We start from the raw sequence: 13227 nt of genomic DNA, 5'->3' as shown, positions 1-13227 counted from the left end.
CTATCATCTGATTGTGGTTGTATCTCTTTATTAGTTCTACTGGATCTTAGCGCTGCGTTCGACACTATCGACCACAACATTCTTTTGAATAGACTACAAAACTTTGTTGGCATTAGTGGAAGTGCCTTAGCATGGTTCAAATCGTACTTATCTGACCGCCATCAGTTCGTAGCAGTGAATGAAGAGGTATCATATCGATCACAAGTGCAGTATGGAGTACCTCAAGGCTCAGTACTAGGGCCGTTACTTTTCACGCTCTATATGTTACCCTTGGGAGATATTATCAGGAGACATGGTGTTAGCTTTCACTGTTATGCTGATGATACTCAGCTCTATATTTCTTCGCGGCCCGGTGAAACACACCAAATTGAGAAACTAACGGAATGCATAGTCGATATAAAAACTGGATGACGAGTAATTTTTACTGCTAAATTCTGAAAAACAGAGGTGTTAATTATCGGACCTAAAACCCCACATGTAACCTAGAACATTATCTAACACTTGACGGCTGCTCTGTCAATTCTTCTTCATCAGTCAGGAACCTAGGTGTGCTGTTCGATAGCAATCTGTCATTTGAAAGCCATGTTTCTAGCATCTGTAAAACTGCATTTTTCATCTCAAAAGCATATCTAAATTGCGACCAATGCTCTCAACGTCAAATGCAGAAATGTTAATTCATGCGTTTATGACCTCAAGGTTAGACTATTGTAATGCTTTATTGGGTGGTTGTTCTGCACGCTTGATCAACAAACTACAGTTGGTCCAAAATGCAGCAGCTAGAGTCCTTACTAGAACCAGGAAATATGACCATATTAGCCCGGTTCTGTCAACACTGCACTGGCTCCCTATCAAGCATCGGATAGATTTTAAAATCTTGTTAATTACTTATAAAGCCCTGAATGGTTTAGCTCCTCAGTACTTGAGCGAGCTCTTATCGCATTATAGTCCTCCACGTCCGCTGCGTTCTCAAAACTCTGGCCGTTTGATAATACCTAGAATATCAAAATCGACTGCGGGCGGCAGATCCTTTTCCTATTTAGCACCCAAACTCTGGAACAGTCTACCTAACACTGTTCGGGAGGCAGACACACTCTGTCAGTTTAAATCTAGATTAAAGACCCATCTCTTTAGCCTGGCTTACACATAACACATTAATACGCTTCTATTATTCAAATCCGTTAAAGGATTGTTAGGCTGCATTAATTAGATCAACCGGAACCGGGAACACTCCCCATAACACACGATGTACTCGTTACATCGTAAGTTGAATGGCATCTGCGCTAATGTTTGTCTGTTTCTTTCCTAGTCTGTTTCTCGGTCCGTGTCCGATCAGATGGTGGGTCGGCGCCGGAGGTGACGTCTGCGGCCCTGATCGTCAGCGGAGACCAGGACGCCCGGATGACCCCCAGAGATATATCCCCAGATATATCAACCAAAAATAACAAAATAACTAAAATATAATAAAATACCTAACTACATAATACTACTATTGTTAGAAATTGCAACAAAATTAAAATAGAAATATAAACTTTTGAACTGCGGGTTTCGTCTGGTCAGAGGAGAACTGGCCCCCCGACTGAGCCTGGTTTCTCCCAAGGTTTTTTTTTTCTCCATTATGTCTCAGAGGAGTTTTGGTTCCTTGCCGCTGTCGCCTCTGGCTTGCTCAGTTGGGGACACTTAATTTCTAGCGATTATCGCCGATTTGATTGCACAGATACTATTTAAACTAAACTGAGCTAGACAATGACATCTCTGAATTCAATAATGAAATGCCTTTAACTGAAAATTGAGTGTTTAATCTTATCATTATACATTACTGACACTCTATCCTCCAATTTGATACTGTTAAGTGCTTTGACACAATCTGTATTGTAAAAGCGCTATATAAATAAAGGTGACTTGACTTGACTTGAATCCCACTCTGGTGGGCCCCGAGCAGGTTCTGGTAATGGAACGAGAAGTAGAGTACTCTCTTGAGGAAGGAGGCCATCGAGGTGGTCCCTCCTCACGAAAGAGATTCCGGGTTCTACAGCCGGTACTTCATAGTTCCCAAGAAGGATGGAGGGTTGGCGTCCCATTTTAGATCTGCATCAGTTGAACCGCTCAGTCAGCAGACTGAAGTTCAAGATGCTCAAACAGGTCGTGTCTCAGATCAGGTCCGAGGACGGGTTTGTCACGATCGTTCTAAAAGACACATACTTCCATATCTCCATCCTTCCCACTCACAGGGAGTTCCTGAGGTTTGCTTTCAAGGGCGAAGCTCACCAATATCGGGTTCTTCCCTTCGGCCTAGCACTCACCCCGCACTTTTACAAAGTGTGTGGATGCCGCGTTAGCTCCGTTGCGGCTACAAGGCATCCGCATATCCACATTGCTTGATTCTCGCTCAATCAGAGCAGATGGCAGCTCAACATTGAGATGTTGTTCTTGCTCACATGAAAGTGTTGGGGTTAAGACTGAACGCCAAGAAGAGTGTGCTTTCTCCATTACAGAGAACCACTTATCTTGGTGTGGTGTGGGATTCGACCACGATGCAGGCACGTGTGTCCCCTGCTCGGATCAAGTCGATCCTCACGGCAGTCAGGAAAGTGAAAGAAGGCCAGTCACTCAACAGTGATGGCTCAAGACCAAGGGGTTATCCCCAAGGGGAAACCCGCTTCACATGATCAAGATCACGTGGTGGTGCCTACGTGCCTTAGACATGTGGAGACATCCTTGGTTCTTGTCTCAGGACCTGGTGCTGGGAGCTCCGTGTCGCTGCGTACGCTAGCGATGGACGCGTCCCTCACCCTGCCCGCGGTCTGTGGAGTACTCGCCGTCTCATGTGGCACATCAACTGCCTGGAGATGCTGGCGTTGTTTCACAGAAACACTTTCTCCCAGACCTAAGAGATTGCTGGTGTTGGTGAGATAGCACCGAAAACACAGCGGTGGTCTCTTACATCAACCACCGAGGAGGTCTGCGTTCACGCCCCCTGTACAGGCTGGCGTACCAGATCCTTGGGTGGTCCCAGGACGAACTCCTCTCGCTGAGAGCAGTTCACATGCCTGGGCATCTCAGTGTGGGAGCAGACATCCCGTCAAGGCACCCGAGGGGGTGAAGCACATTTGGAGAGTGTTTGGCCAGGCTCAGGTGGACCTCTTCGCTACTCAGGTAAGTACACAGCGCATGTCCCCTCTGGTACTCTCTAAATTCATCCAGCTACACTGGGGCTGGATGCCATGGTACAGACGTGGCCAAGGCTTCATCTGTACGTTTTTCCCCGATCGTTCTGCTCCCGGGAGGTCTGGCAAGAGTACGCTGGGACGAGGTCAGTCTACTTCTGGTAGAACCGTTCTGGCCGTGCCGAGTATGGTTCTCGGACCTGATTTCTCTCCTCGACGGCTCTCCATGGGAGACTCCCATCAGGAGGGATCTCCTCTCACAAGCAGGGGTCTGTCACCCCTGCCCGGAGCTTTGGAAGTTGTAGGTGTGGCCCCTGAGGGGGCACAGTCCATAGCTTCCGGTCTCCCAACCGAGGTTGTTGAGACCTTCCTCCAATCCAGAGCTCCCTCAACGAGGAAACTATACGCCTTGAAGTGGAACTTTTCACTTCTTGGTGCGGAGACCGCCAGCTCGACCCAGTCAACTGCCCGATTGGTACAGTTCTGGAGTTCGTGCGGGCCTGTTCCTCCGCAGGGTTAACCCACTCCACCCTGAGGGTTTACGTGGCGGCTATACCGGCCTACCGCGCCCTTCTCGGTGGCCTTTCAGTGGGTAGACACCCCCTAGTACATGTTTCCTCCAGAGACTGAGGCCTCCGGCCAGAGAGCGTTTGCTATGTGGTGGATCAGGATGATATTCCACAGCCTCGAGTCCTCTGCTCTCCCCTCTTGGGGATCAAGACTCACTCTTCAGAAATTGGCCTTCGGGACGCAGGTCCCGCTCACCTTAGCCACCTGTGGCCTTTTGTCTCTCGCCCTAGCTGTGCTCCATCCACACTAGGCAGGGATTTGTCAGTCTGGCGGCGTGGGGATCTCGTTCCCCTAGCGTTCTTGGACGCAGCTCAAGGTCCTGAAGAGGAACGTCTTAGGTTACGCATGTAACCCCAGTTCCTTGAGGGAACGAGATGATGCATCTCGAAGCCATACTTCCGGCATCCCTACGAGCGGTTGCTTCATTCCTGAAGCTGACGCCGGTTCCACCGCACGTGCTTTTATGCTTCCTGGCCGTTACGTCACCCGCCTGTGACGTCTCGCCCTTCCTTTGGACAGATTACATTTGTATCAGAGCACGGTCACGCTGGAGGCGTTCCCCTAGCGTTCTTGGATGCAGCGTCTCGTTCCCTCGAGGAACTGGGGTTACATACGTAACCTAAGATGTTTTCCAGGATGCTTGGAAAACCTGATTGTTTTCTCATAAGGTTTTTTGAGTACACATTGCCTGCCTTGTGTTATTGGAGAAATGTCACTGATACATTCGTACTACAATTTAAATGGGAAAAACTGCTAGCTGTAGTTACAAAACTCCGATTTATCCACATATTGTAACATACGGACTCAGTGAATGTCAAACCTCAGTAAGTTCAGTGAATACAGTGTCATGCTTCACTCTCAAACAAAATGTGGTAGAATGATGTTAAAAATAGAATTTTTGGAAAGCCATTTACCTCAGTATCTCCAGCTTACAGTTTGGACTCTTCAGTCCATCAGAAAGTAGTTTCACTCCCGAATCCTTCAGGTCATTGTTACTCAGGTCCAGCTCTGTCAGATGAGAGTTTGATGATTGGAGAGCTGAAGACACAGTTTCACAGCATGTTTCATCAAAACCACAGCTGTCAAATCTGCCAAAACAGAAGGTTTATGCTGATTAATTATGCTGATTAATTTCTGATGTTCAGTGTTTCTGCAATGTGTAGTACCCTTCATAATCAGGACAAGATATTTTCCATAATATTCTGACATTTAATTGTTTAGTGATGTAGAATAAAATATTTGATCAAACAGCAGTCAGTGAAATTACTCACAAGGCTTTTCTGCAGCATCTCACAGCTGGAACAAGTCTTGTTAAGCCTTCTTGTGATGACGTGAACCTCTTTGGGTTGAAGTCATCCAGCACCTTCTCTGACATCAGCAGTACGCAGATCAGCACTGAACACATTGAAGATGAGAGGTCTCTTCCTGGATGTGCATCTGAACTGAGGTATCTCTGGAGTTCCTCATATAATGAACGATCATTGAGCTCAAGTAAGCAGTAGAATAGGTTGACTGAAGCTTCATCTGAGATATTCTTGTCTTGTTCTTGTGTAATGTATTGAGTTGTTTGTCTGATGCTCTCTGTGGTGTCTTCAGTGTGTGGGATCAGGCCTTGGAGCAAGTTTTGGCTGGATTCCAGTGTAATGCCCATCAGAAACCGCAGAAACAGGTCCAGATGTCCTTTCTGACTCTTCATGGCTTTATCAATAGCCTTCTGCAGAAGTTCCTGCAATGTAACATTTTCTTTGGGACTATCAAAGAAAAACTGAAGCTCCTGCATGTTCTTGCTCAGGTAACAGAGGAACACATGCACTGCAGCGAGAAACTCTTGAACACTCAGATGCACAAAGCAGAAGAGCTTCTTCTCATGAAGTCCATTTATCTTCTTAAAGATCTCAGCGATCATTCCTGTGAACTCAGTGTCTTTACTCGCATCAATACCACATGCTTTCAGATCTTCCTCATAGAACACAATGTTTTTCTTCTTCAGCTGTTCAAATGCTAGCTTGGCTAACTTCAAAATCATTGCTCTGTTTGAATTTAAGTACTTTGCACATTCTCTTTCTTCTTGTTCATCATACTTCAGGCACTTAATTTTCACCTGTATCAGCAGGAAGTGGATGTACATTTCAGTGAGTGTTGTGCTGATGTCACTGTTGTTGATGATAATATCCTGAAGTACTGTGGCTGTGATCCAGCAGAACACAGGAATGTGGCACATGATGTTGAGACTACGAAACGTCTTAATGTGTGAGATGATTCTGGAGGCCTGAGTCTTATCTGTGATTCTCTTTCTGAAGTACTGCTTTTTCTGCTGGTCAGTGAATCCTCGCACCTCAGTGAACAAACCCACATGTTCAGGAGGGATCTGATTGGCTGCTGCTGGTCGTGAGGTCACCCAGACCAGAGCTGATGGAAGCAGATTCCCTTTTACCAGATTTGTGAACAGCACATCTACAGATGATCTTTCTTCAACACTCTGAATTTCACTTTTAAAGTTCAAAGGCAGGCAACTCTCATCAAGTCCATCAAATATAAAGGCAAGTTTACGTTCATATAACTTTGATTTTTCCAGGTTCTTCAATTCAGCATAAAATTTCTGCAGAAACTCATGGAGACTGAACTCGTTGTCTTTTATTCTGCTAATCTCTTTGAATGGAAGCAGGAACACACAGTCTATATCCTTACTGGCTTTTCCTTCTGCCCAGTCCAGGATGAACTTGTGCACAAAGACAGTTTTTCCAATGCCAGCGACTCCCTTGGTAAGCACAAAATTTCTCTCAGTACTTTTTTCCCTTAATAATGTAAATATGTTATTGCAGTCGATTGGTTTGTCCTGTGTTTTTTTGTTCTTGAAAGCATCATCAATCTTCAGAATCTCATGTTCCTGATTGACATCTTTCATGTCTCCCTCTGTGATGAAGAGCTCTGTGTAAACAACCTGGAGATGTGCTTCTTTTTCTTTCTTGCCCTCAAAAATACATTTAGCTTTATTCTTCATGCTGGATTTGTGACTATCCAAAAAATCTTTTAGAATCAAATTTGCTGTTATAAAAGATGATTAAGTTAATTAAACATAGGGAAAAAAGCAAACAAATTATTATTTTTTTAAATAAACATGACAAAGCTTTTGCATCAGCATGACCTCTTCAGAATTAATTCAACATTTTGTAATTAAACTACTTTTGAAAGTAACACTAAAGACTTTAAATATACAAAGATGGAGCACATATAATACTTGCATGGGAGAAAGTCGAACACACAATATGGTGGTATAGTACCGCTTCTAAATAAAAGAGCTAGTTGCTAATGGGTAAAGTCATTGCAACACTGCAGCTGCCATTACAAGCTTCAGTTGCTATAGAAACAGTCAGCATCCTGAGACGCTCTTGGGGCAGTGTATGCACAATGACTGGTCTAGCCTGAAAAAATAGCTTTTTAATGCCATTTGAGCATAAGAAACAAATCTTATGAGACGCATGTTGTCAGTCTTCACTTCACTTTACTTCTTCACTTCACATCAGATTTCATTGTTAATGTCAAATTTAATCATAAGCTTGTTGAACAGCTTTGAACAATTCAATGTTTCCCATTCAAAGAGATGAGAGCTGTATTTGTATGAGTGAAATATCTGAATGAGAGGCTTTTCAAAGATGGCCACCGAGTGAAATGACTTGCCTTAAAGGGACTTTGGTAATACAGTCCTGAGGTTTTCGATTTAATTCACTAAATTTGCCATGTCTCTTATGGATTTAAGCATTCAGATCAAGTCATCTAGGCATATTTACTTTGGTCAGTGTCTAATTTGTAAACTCAGTACAGAGGACAGGGCTTCAGGAACAGTTTCTTTGTATATAAGGTATACTATGGGATGAAATATTATATTATGGGACAAAACAACCACCGTTACATGGTCATTGGCCACATACAGTGGTTGTCTGAAGTTTTGGCTGTTGAGGAGGTCAGTGGTTCTGACTGGTTAGATCTGGTGATACAGTACATCACCTCTCACATTTCATCTCTGTTGTAATATTAATAATGCTCCCAACCCTGATCTGCCCAACATTATGAACAACACCATTGCATGGCAGTATTTAGTCATTGCCACTGATATTCTTACTCTAACTGTAATTTATACTGTTGAAATTGTTAAAACACCAACATCAAAACAATACGAGTACGACTGATAATACTGCACCTTTTTTTTCAGATTGTTGCTCTGCTGTCTCTGAGACTTTTTGTGTCTCTGTTCAGAGAGAGAAAAGGACAGAAGTAAAATCTTTGTACACTCTCTGGATTGACAACAACTTTCTATGCGAAGTATAAAATGTGTAAACTGCTCAATAAAGCCTGAAGATTTAGGACAGGGGTGCCCAACCCTGTTCCTGGAGATCTACCTTCTTGCAGAGTTCAGTTCCAACCCTGGTCAATCACACCTGTCTGTAATTATCAAGTGCTCCTTCAGATCCTAATTAGTTGGTGCAGTTGTGTTTGATCAGGGTTGGAGCTTAACTCTGCAGGAAGGTAGATGCAAAGCATGCAATGACTGTGGCAACTTAAACATTTGAAAGGTTACTGTGGCAAAGTTATTGCTTTCCTTATTCAAACTGATTTATTTTTTTCATGAATATATGGTTGACCTGAAGAATGAAAGCTATATCATACACTTGAAAAATTAAGAGCTATATCACTGCTTATCTACACTAGGGGTGTGACAATATACTTAGCCCACGAGATGAGACAAAATACAGACACTTGGTTCACTAGAACGAGACCATATTTTAAAACTATATTTAAATAAATTTTCAATGACAAAATATATCTTTTAATTACAAAAAGTAAAACAATGCAGTTGTATTTTGAAATATTTTAACTAATCTAGGGTTGTAACTAATGATTATTTAGGTAATCAAGTAATCTACTGATTATTTTGACAATTGAGTAATCTGATATTTTTTAGAAACACAAATAGACCTATGTGAAAACCAGGCTTTAGTATGACTATTCATATATAAACTAACGATGAGGCAATAATAATTGGCTCAAATAAAATATCAAAACCAAGTAATTACATGGTTTTATTGAACAACACTGTTAAAATACATAATGTAATATGCCCAATTGCCCATACATAATATGAACATAACCAACTTAAGTACGTAATGTATTATAACAAATACCTGCAGAGGGCGCCAACGAACTGGTGACATTTCACTTTACAGCGTGATTAAACGATGTTTAAATCCATTAAATTTTAATATTTGGCACACATGCAAACTCAGAAACTTTTACTTTGAAATCACGACCTACAATAAATGGCATATTTAGAAATAGGATGATGTATTCTCCTGTATTGGCAAAGGTTTAATGATTTATGTTACAAATCTAGTGAGATAATGCACACTGTTTTCCCAGATGAATGTTAAGCAATTCAAATTCACAGCGTATGCAGAGGAAGAATTTAGCCCCTTTCACACAAACAGTCTTTACTGTTAAATTAATTAAGTTACCATTAAGAGACCATGTGTGAACAGGAACTTTTCAAAAATCTCGGTAAATTTGTTCTGGCAATCATATCGTTCTTATGGAGGTGACATGATTACTCTAAGCTGTTTACAAAGCTCTGCTGCTTTTTAATTAGTTTTTCTATGTAAATATGTGTTAGATGGACATTTTTGACCATTGCACCTCGCAGCTTTTTGTTGCGCTTCTCCATTCATCAGGGCTGCAATGCGCGTCTCGTGTCTATAAGAGCAAAAAATTCTGATTGGCTAGTAATGTTAGTTTGTTTGAGAGTAAAAGCTGTGCTCCTCTCATATTATTGGTAGGCGAACTCATGGACTCAAAAGTGATACCAACAAGTACTTTTAAATGTAGGAATTTGTTTTTTTTTCGCAGCCAAACGCTGCACGCCAGAGATCTGGCACAGTGCTGGAGAATTTTAAGCCCTGTGAACTGACGAGGAAGAGAAATCTAATTCTTACATGAACTTAAATAGGAATAGGGTTCACAATTACTCAGCATTATTTCACTGACTGCTAATAAGCAGTGTGTCTCTGTAAGCACAGTTATAGTGACAGTACCGTTTCCTGCAGTGTTGTTGTAATTGATGGTCACTGCGCCTGCGATAGTGTTGTCAGTGAGTACAGGAGTATTAGCAGTTGCCCCCTCCTTAGCAGTCAGACCAACACTGACTACAAACAGAGACATTAATTACATTTCCTAAATGACAACTTTAATATTACTGATACTCTGTTCTTCAGTACCTTGCTTGGGTTTCAGCTTTTCAGATGCCATCGTCCTTCACTGACTCTGCTGTTTGACACGAAGAAAAAAGGTTTTTAAAAGCTCCCCTGTTACCAGACACTTTTCAAAAATAAATCAAGAAACATTTGAAAATAAACAAGTAAATAAATTATAGCAGCAGATGTCTCTATGTCGATATATTATTCAGTATATTTAAAGAAACAAATAATATTGGGTTTTGTTCATGTAAAATAATAATAAAATAATAAAATTAATATGCTTACATGCTAAATACCTGCTAACACATGCTAAATAAAAATGCCGCTCAAAAAAATTAAAGGAACACTTTTCAATCAGAATATAGCATCAAGTCAATTAAACTCCTGGGATATTGATATGGGCTGTGTTTCCCGATAATGCTGTCTCTTAGCGCGCTACGAAGACTCTAAAGGTATGCCTTAACTAAAGGTGTACCATTTCTAGGTGTGCATTCACCACGCTAAGGAAGCTTTCGTGAATGGGGCATGTTCTTCTTGTGGGAACATGACCATCTCAGAGTTGCATGAAAGACTCCGCTATGTCAAACATGGCGGAGTCCCTCTGCCTCTGCCGATCCAGCGTTCATCCCGGCACCCCAACAGTCGCTACCACTCTGCTTTGGTGACCCGTGTCTCCCCTCAAGGGCCTGTAAGTATTCATCAGGTCTAACTGACAGTGCTTATAGAGCTTGTGGGGAGGCGGCTTCTGCCCTCCGCGCCATGGCGTTACTGCAGGTCCACCAGGCCAAAGCCCTGAAACACCTGCATGAGGGTGGTCATGACCTGGCGGATCTACATGAACTGCGTTCTGCGACGGACCTTGCGCTTTGAGCGACGAAGGTCACCGCACGGTTTCTGGGTCGTGTGATGTCCACGCTAGTGGTCCAGGAGTGCAATCTCTTGGACCTCTTCTTTTTTCTAACTACATGGCATCACTACATGGCTTTTCATATCACTGCTATGCTGATGACATTCAACTCTGCCTCTTATTCCATCCTGATGATCTGACGATAGCTGCTCGCATCTCAGCATGTCTAACAGACATTTCTTGCTGGATGAAGGACCATAACCTTCAACTCAATCTAGCTAAGACAGAACTGCTTGTAGTTTCAGCAAACCCATCACTTCATCACAATTTCACCTTCCAGTTAGGCTCATCACCATAAACCTTGTAGTTGTGATTGATGATAAGCTGAATTTCTCAGACCACATTGCTAAAACTGCCCGGTCCTGCAGATTTGCTTCATATAATATTAGGAAGATCAGGCCCTTTTTCTCGGAACATGCAACACAACTCCTTGTTCAAGCTCTTGTTCTTTCTACACTGGACTATTGCAATGCTTTCTTGGCAGGTCTTCCAGCCAATTCCATCAAACCTCTACAATTAATCTAAAATGCCGCTGCAAGATTAATCTTTAATGAGCTGAAAAGAACGCACGTCACACCTCTGTTCATCAATTTGCACTGGCTACCAATAGCTGCTCGCATTAAATTCAAGGCATTAATGTTTGCCTACAAAACCACCACTGGTTCTGCACCCCTTTACCTAAATTCATTACTTCAGAGTTATGTGCCTTCTAGAAGCTTGCGTTCTGCAAGTAAATGACACATTATTGTGCCAACCCAAAGAGGCACAAAATCACTTTCACAGACTTTCACATTAACTGTTCCCATCTGGTGGAATGACCTGCCCAACTCAATCCGAGCAGCTGAATCCTTACCCATCTTCAAGAAACGGCTAAAAACACATCTCTTCCACCTCTAACTCTAGCACTCTCTATTCTAATTCTTTTTTTATCTAGCTGTCTTCTTTTTATTTAAAAAAAAAACACACACACACATTTGACCCTCTATCAATTGCATATTTATTCTCTAACTGCTAGCTTTTCTTGAAAAACTAACACTAGCTTTCTTTTTTTCTATTCTATCGACTTAAAAAAAACACTAGGTTTCTTTTTTCTATATTCTATCTACTCGTTTTCTTAAAAAAAAAAAAAAAACTTTATGTGTATTGCGTTAGTCTAGCCAAGACTTGTAATAGCACTTGCATGTTGTTGCTCTTTCGTTGGTTTTGATTGCTTCTAATGTCCTCATTTGTAAGTCGTTTGGATAAAAGCGTCTGCTAAATGACTAAATGTAAATGTATCTCTGGCTGTGTCTAGCCGACATGAAGGAGCATGAGATGGTACAGTTCCTGAATGCTCCCGTGTCACAGACCGGCCTCTTCGGCGACGCTGTCGAGAGCATTGCCCAGCAGTTCTCGGCAGCACAGAAGCAGACTGAGGCGATCAAACACATCATGAGCCGGAGGAAACATGCTGCTTCCACCCTGGCTGTAACCCCTCAGCCTGCTCGTCACTGTGGGCGCCCCCCTACAGCTGCCCCCTCTCCCATGCAGCCGCAGCAGCCTTCCACCAGGCAGTGTTGTGGAGCCGGTCACAGGCAGGATGCCTAGCCTGTCCAGGCCCCCGCCAAACCTGGCGGCAAGCACAAGTGCAGGAGGCCCTGAGACGGGCGATCCAGAGATGGAGGAGATTGCTCATATCGGGAGATGGTGGCCGCACCACTCCCTCCCCTGGAGTAGGGCCAGGTGGAGAATCTTTTGTTTCGTTTTGTTTTTGTTCCGCCACTGGCCAATTTGTATTTAGACACACCTGTGGCAAGTAACAGGCAAGGAGCAGGCCGGATTCAGGAAAGACACATCAAATCCTGATTCTAAGGCTTATGGCAGAGAAGGCGAAACATAAAGGATGACACATCATCAACTGTTTCATCGATTTCCAAAAGGCATTCAACTTAAACAGGACGTCACATGGGCAACACTCAAGTCATATGGAGTTGGAGCAAGATTGATAAAGATACTGCAGAACATCAGTGAAATATCGCAGTCGGCGGTGCGAGTTGGCGAAGAAATGGGCGATTGGTTTAAACCAACGGTTGGAACAAGACAAGGGGATCTGATATCACCAACTACATTCATCTCGTACCTCGAGAGAGTAATGGACTCGGTAAGAGACAATGGTACTGGAATATCAGTCCATGGGTACAAGATCAGCAACCTCAAATTTGCAGATGACATTGTTCTGGAAGAGGTTAGAGTTGAATTACAAGGAAATCTGGATCGGATCAATGAAGCTGGGGAGGCCGCAGGATTACAGATTAAGCTGTGCTGTTGTTGGCTGCCACCGTAATGGCAATAAACTAAGGAA

The 13227-nt window shown here is 42.9% G+C and overlaps 1 protein-coding gene across 1 annotated transcript in view; it reads right to left on the bottom strand.

Annotated features, from left to right (window-relative positions):
* Positions 1 to 10031, bottom strand: part of LOC131537681 (NACHT, LRR and PYD domains-containing protein 12-like) — a 65983-nt gene extending 55952 nt beyond the window's left edge. The window contains exons 1-5 of the mRNA XM_058771274.1: positions 10001 to 10031; positions 9818 to 9928; positions 7933 to 7980; positions 5006 to 6779; positions 4649 to 4822 (exon numbers count right to left, since the gene is read on the bottom strand). Of these exons, the coding sequence (XP_058627257.1) occupies positions 4649 to 4822; positions 5006 to 6779; positions 7933 to 7980; positions 9818 to 9928; positions 10001 to 10031 (2138 nt within the window). The remainder of the gene's footprint in view (positions 1 to 4648; positions 4823 to 5005; positions 6780 to 7932; positions 7981 to 9817; positions 9929 to 10000) is intronic.
* Between the last annotated feature and the right edge of the window lie 3196 nt (positions 10032 to 13227).

Source organism: Onychostoma macrolepis, chromosome 03 (genome assembly GCF_012432095.1).
Source record: "Onychostoma macrolepis isolate SWU-2019 chromosome 03, ASM1243209v1, whole genome shotgun sequence".
NCBI classification, from domain to species: Eukaryota; Metazoa; Chordata; class Actinopteri; order Cypriniformes; family Cyprinidae; genus Onychostoma; species Onychostoma macrolepis.
Note: the sequence above shows the minus strand (reverse complement) of the source record. Positions and strands in the feature narration are given on the sequence as shown.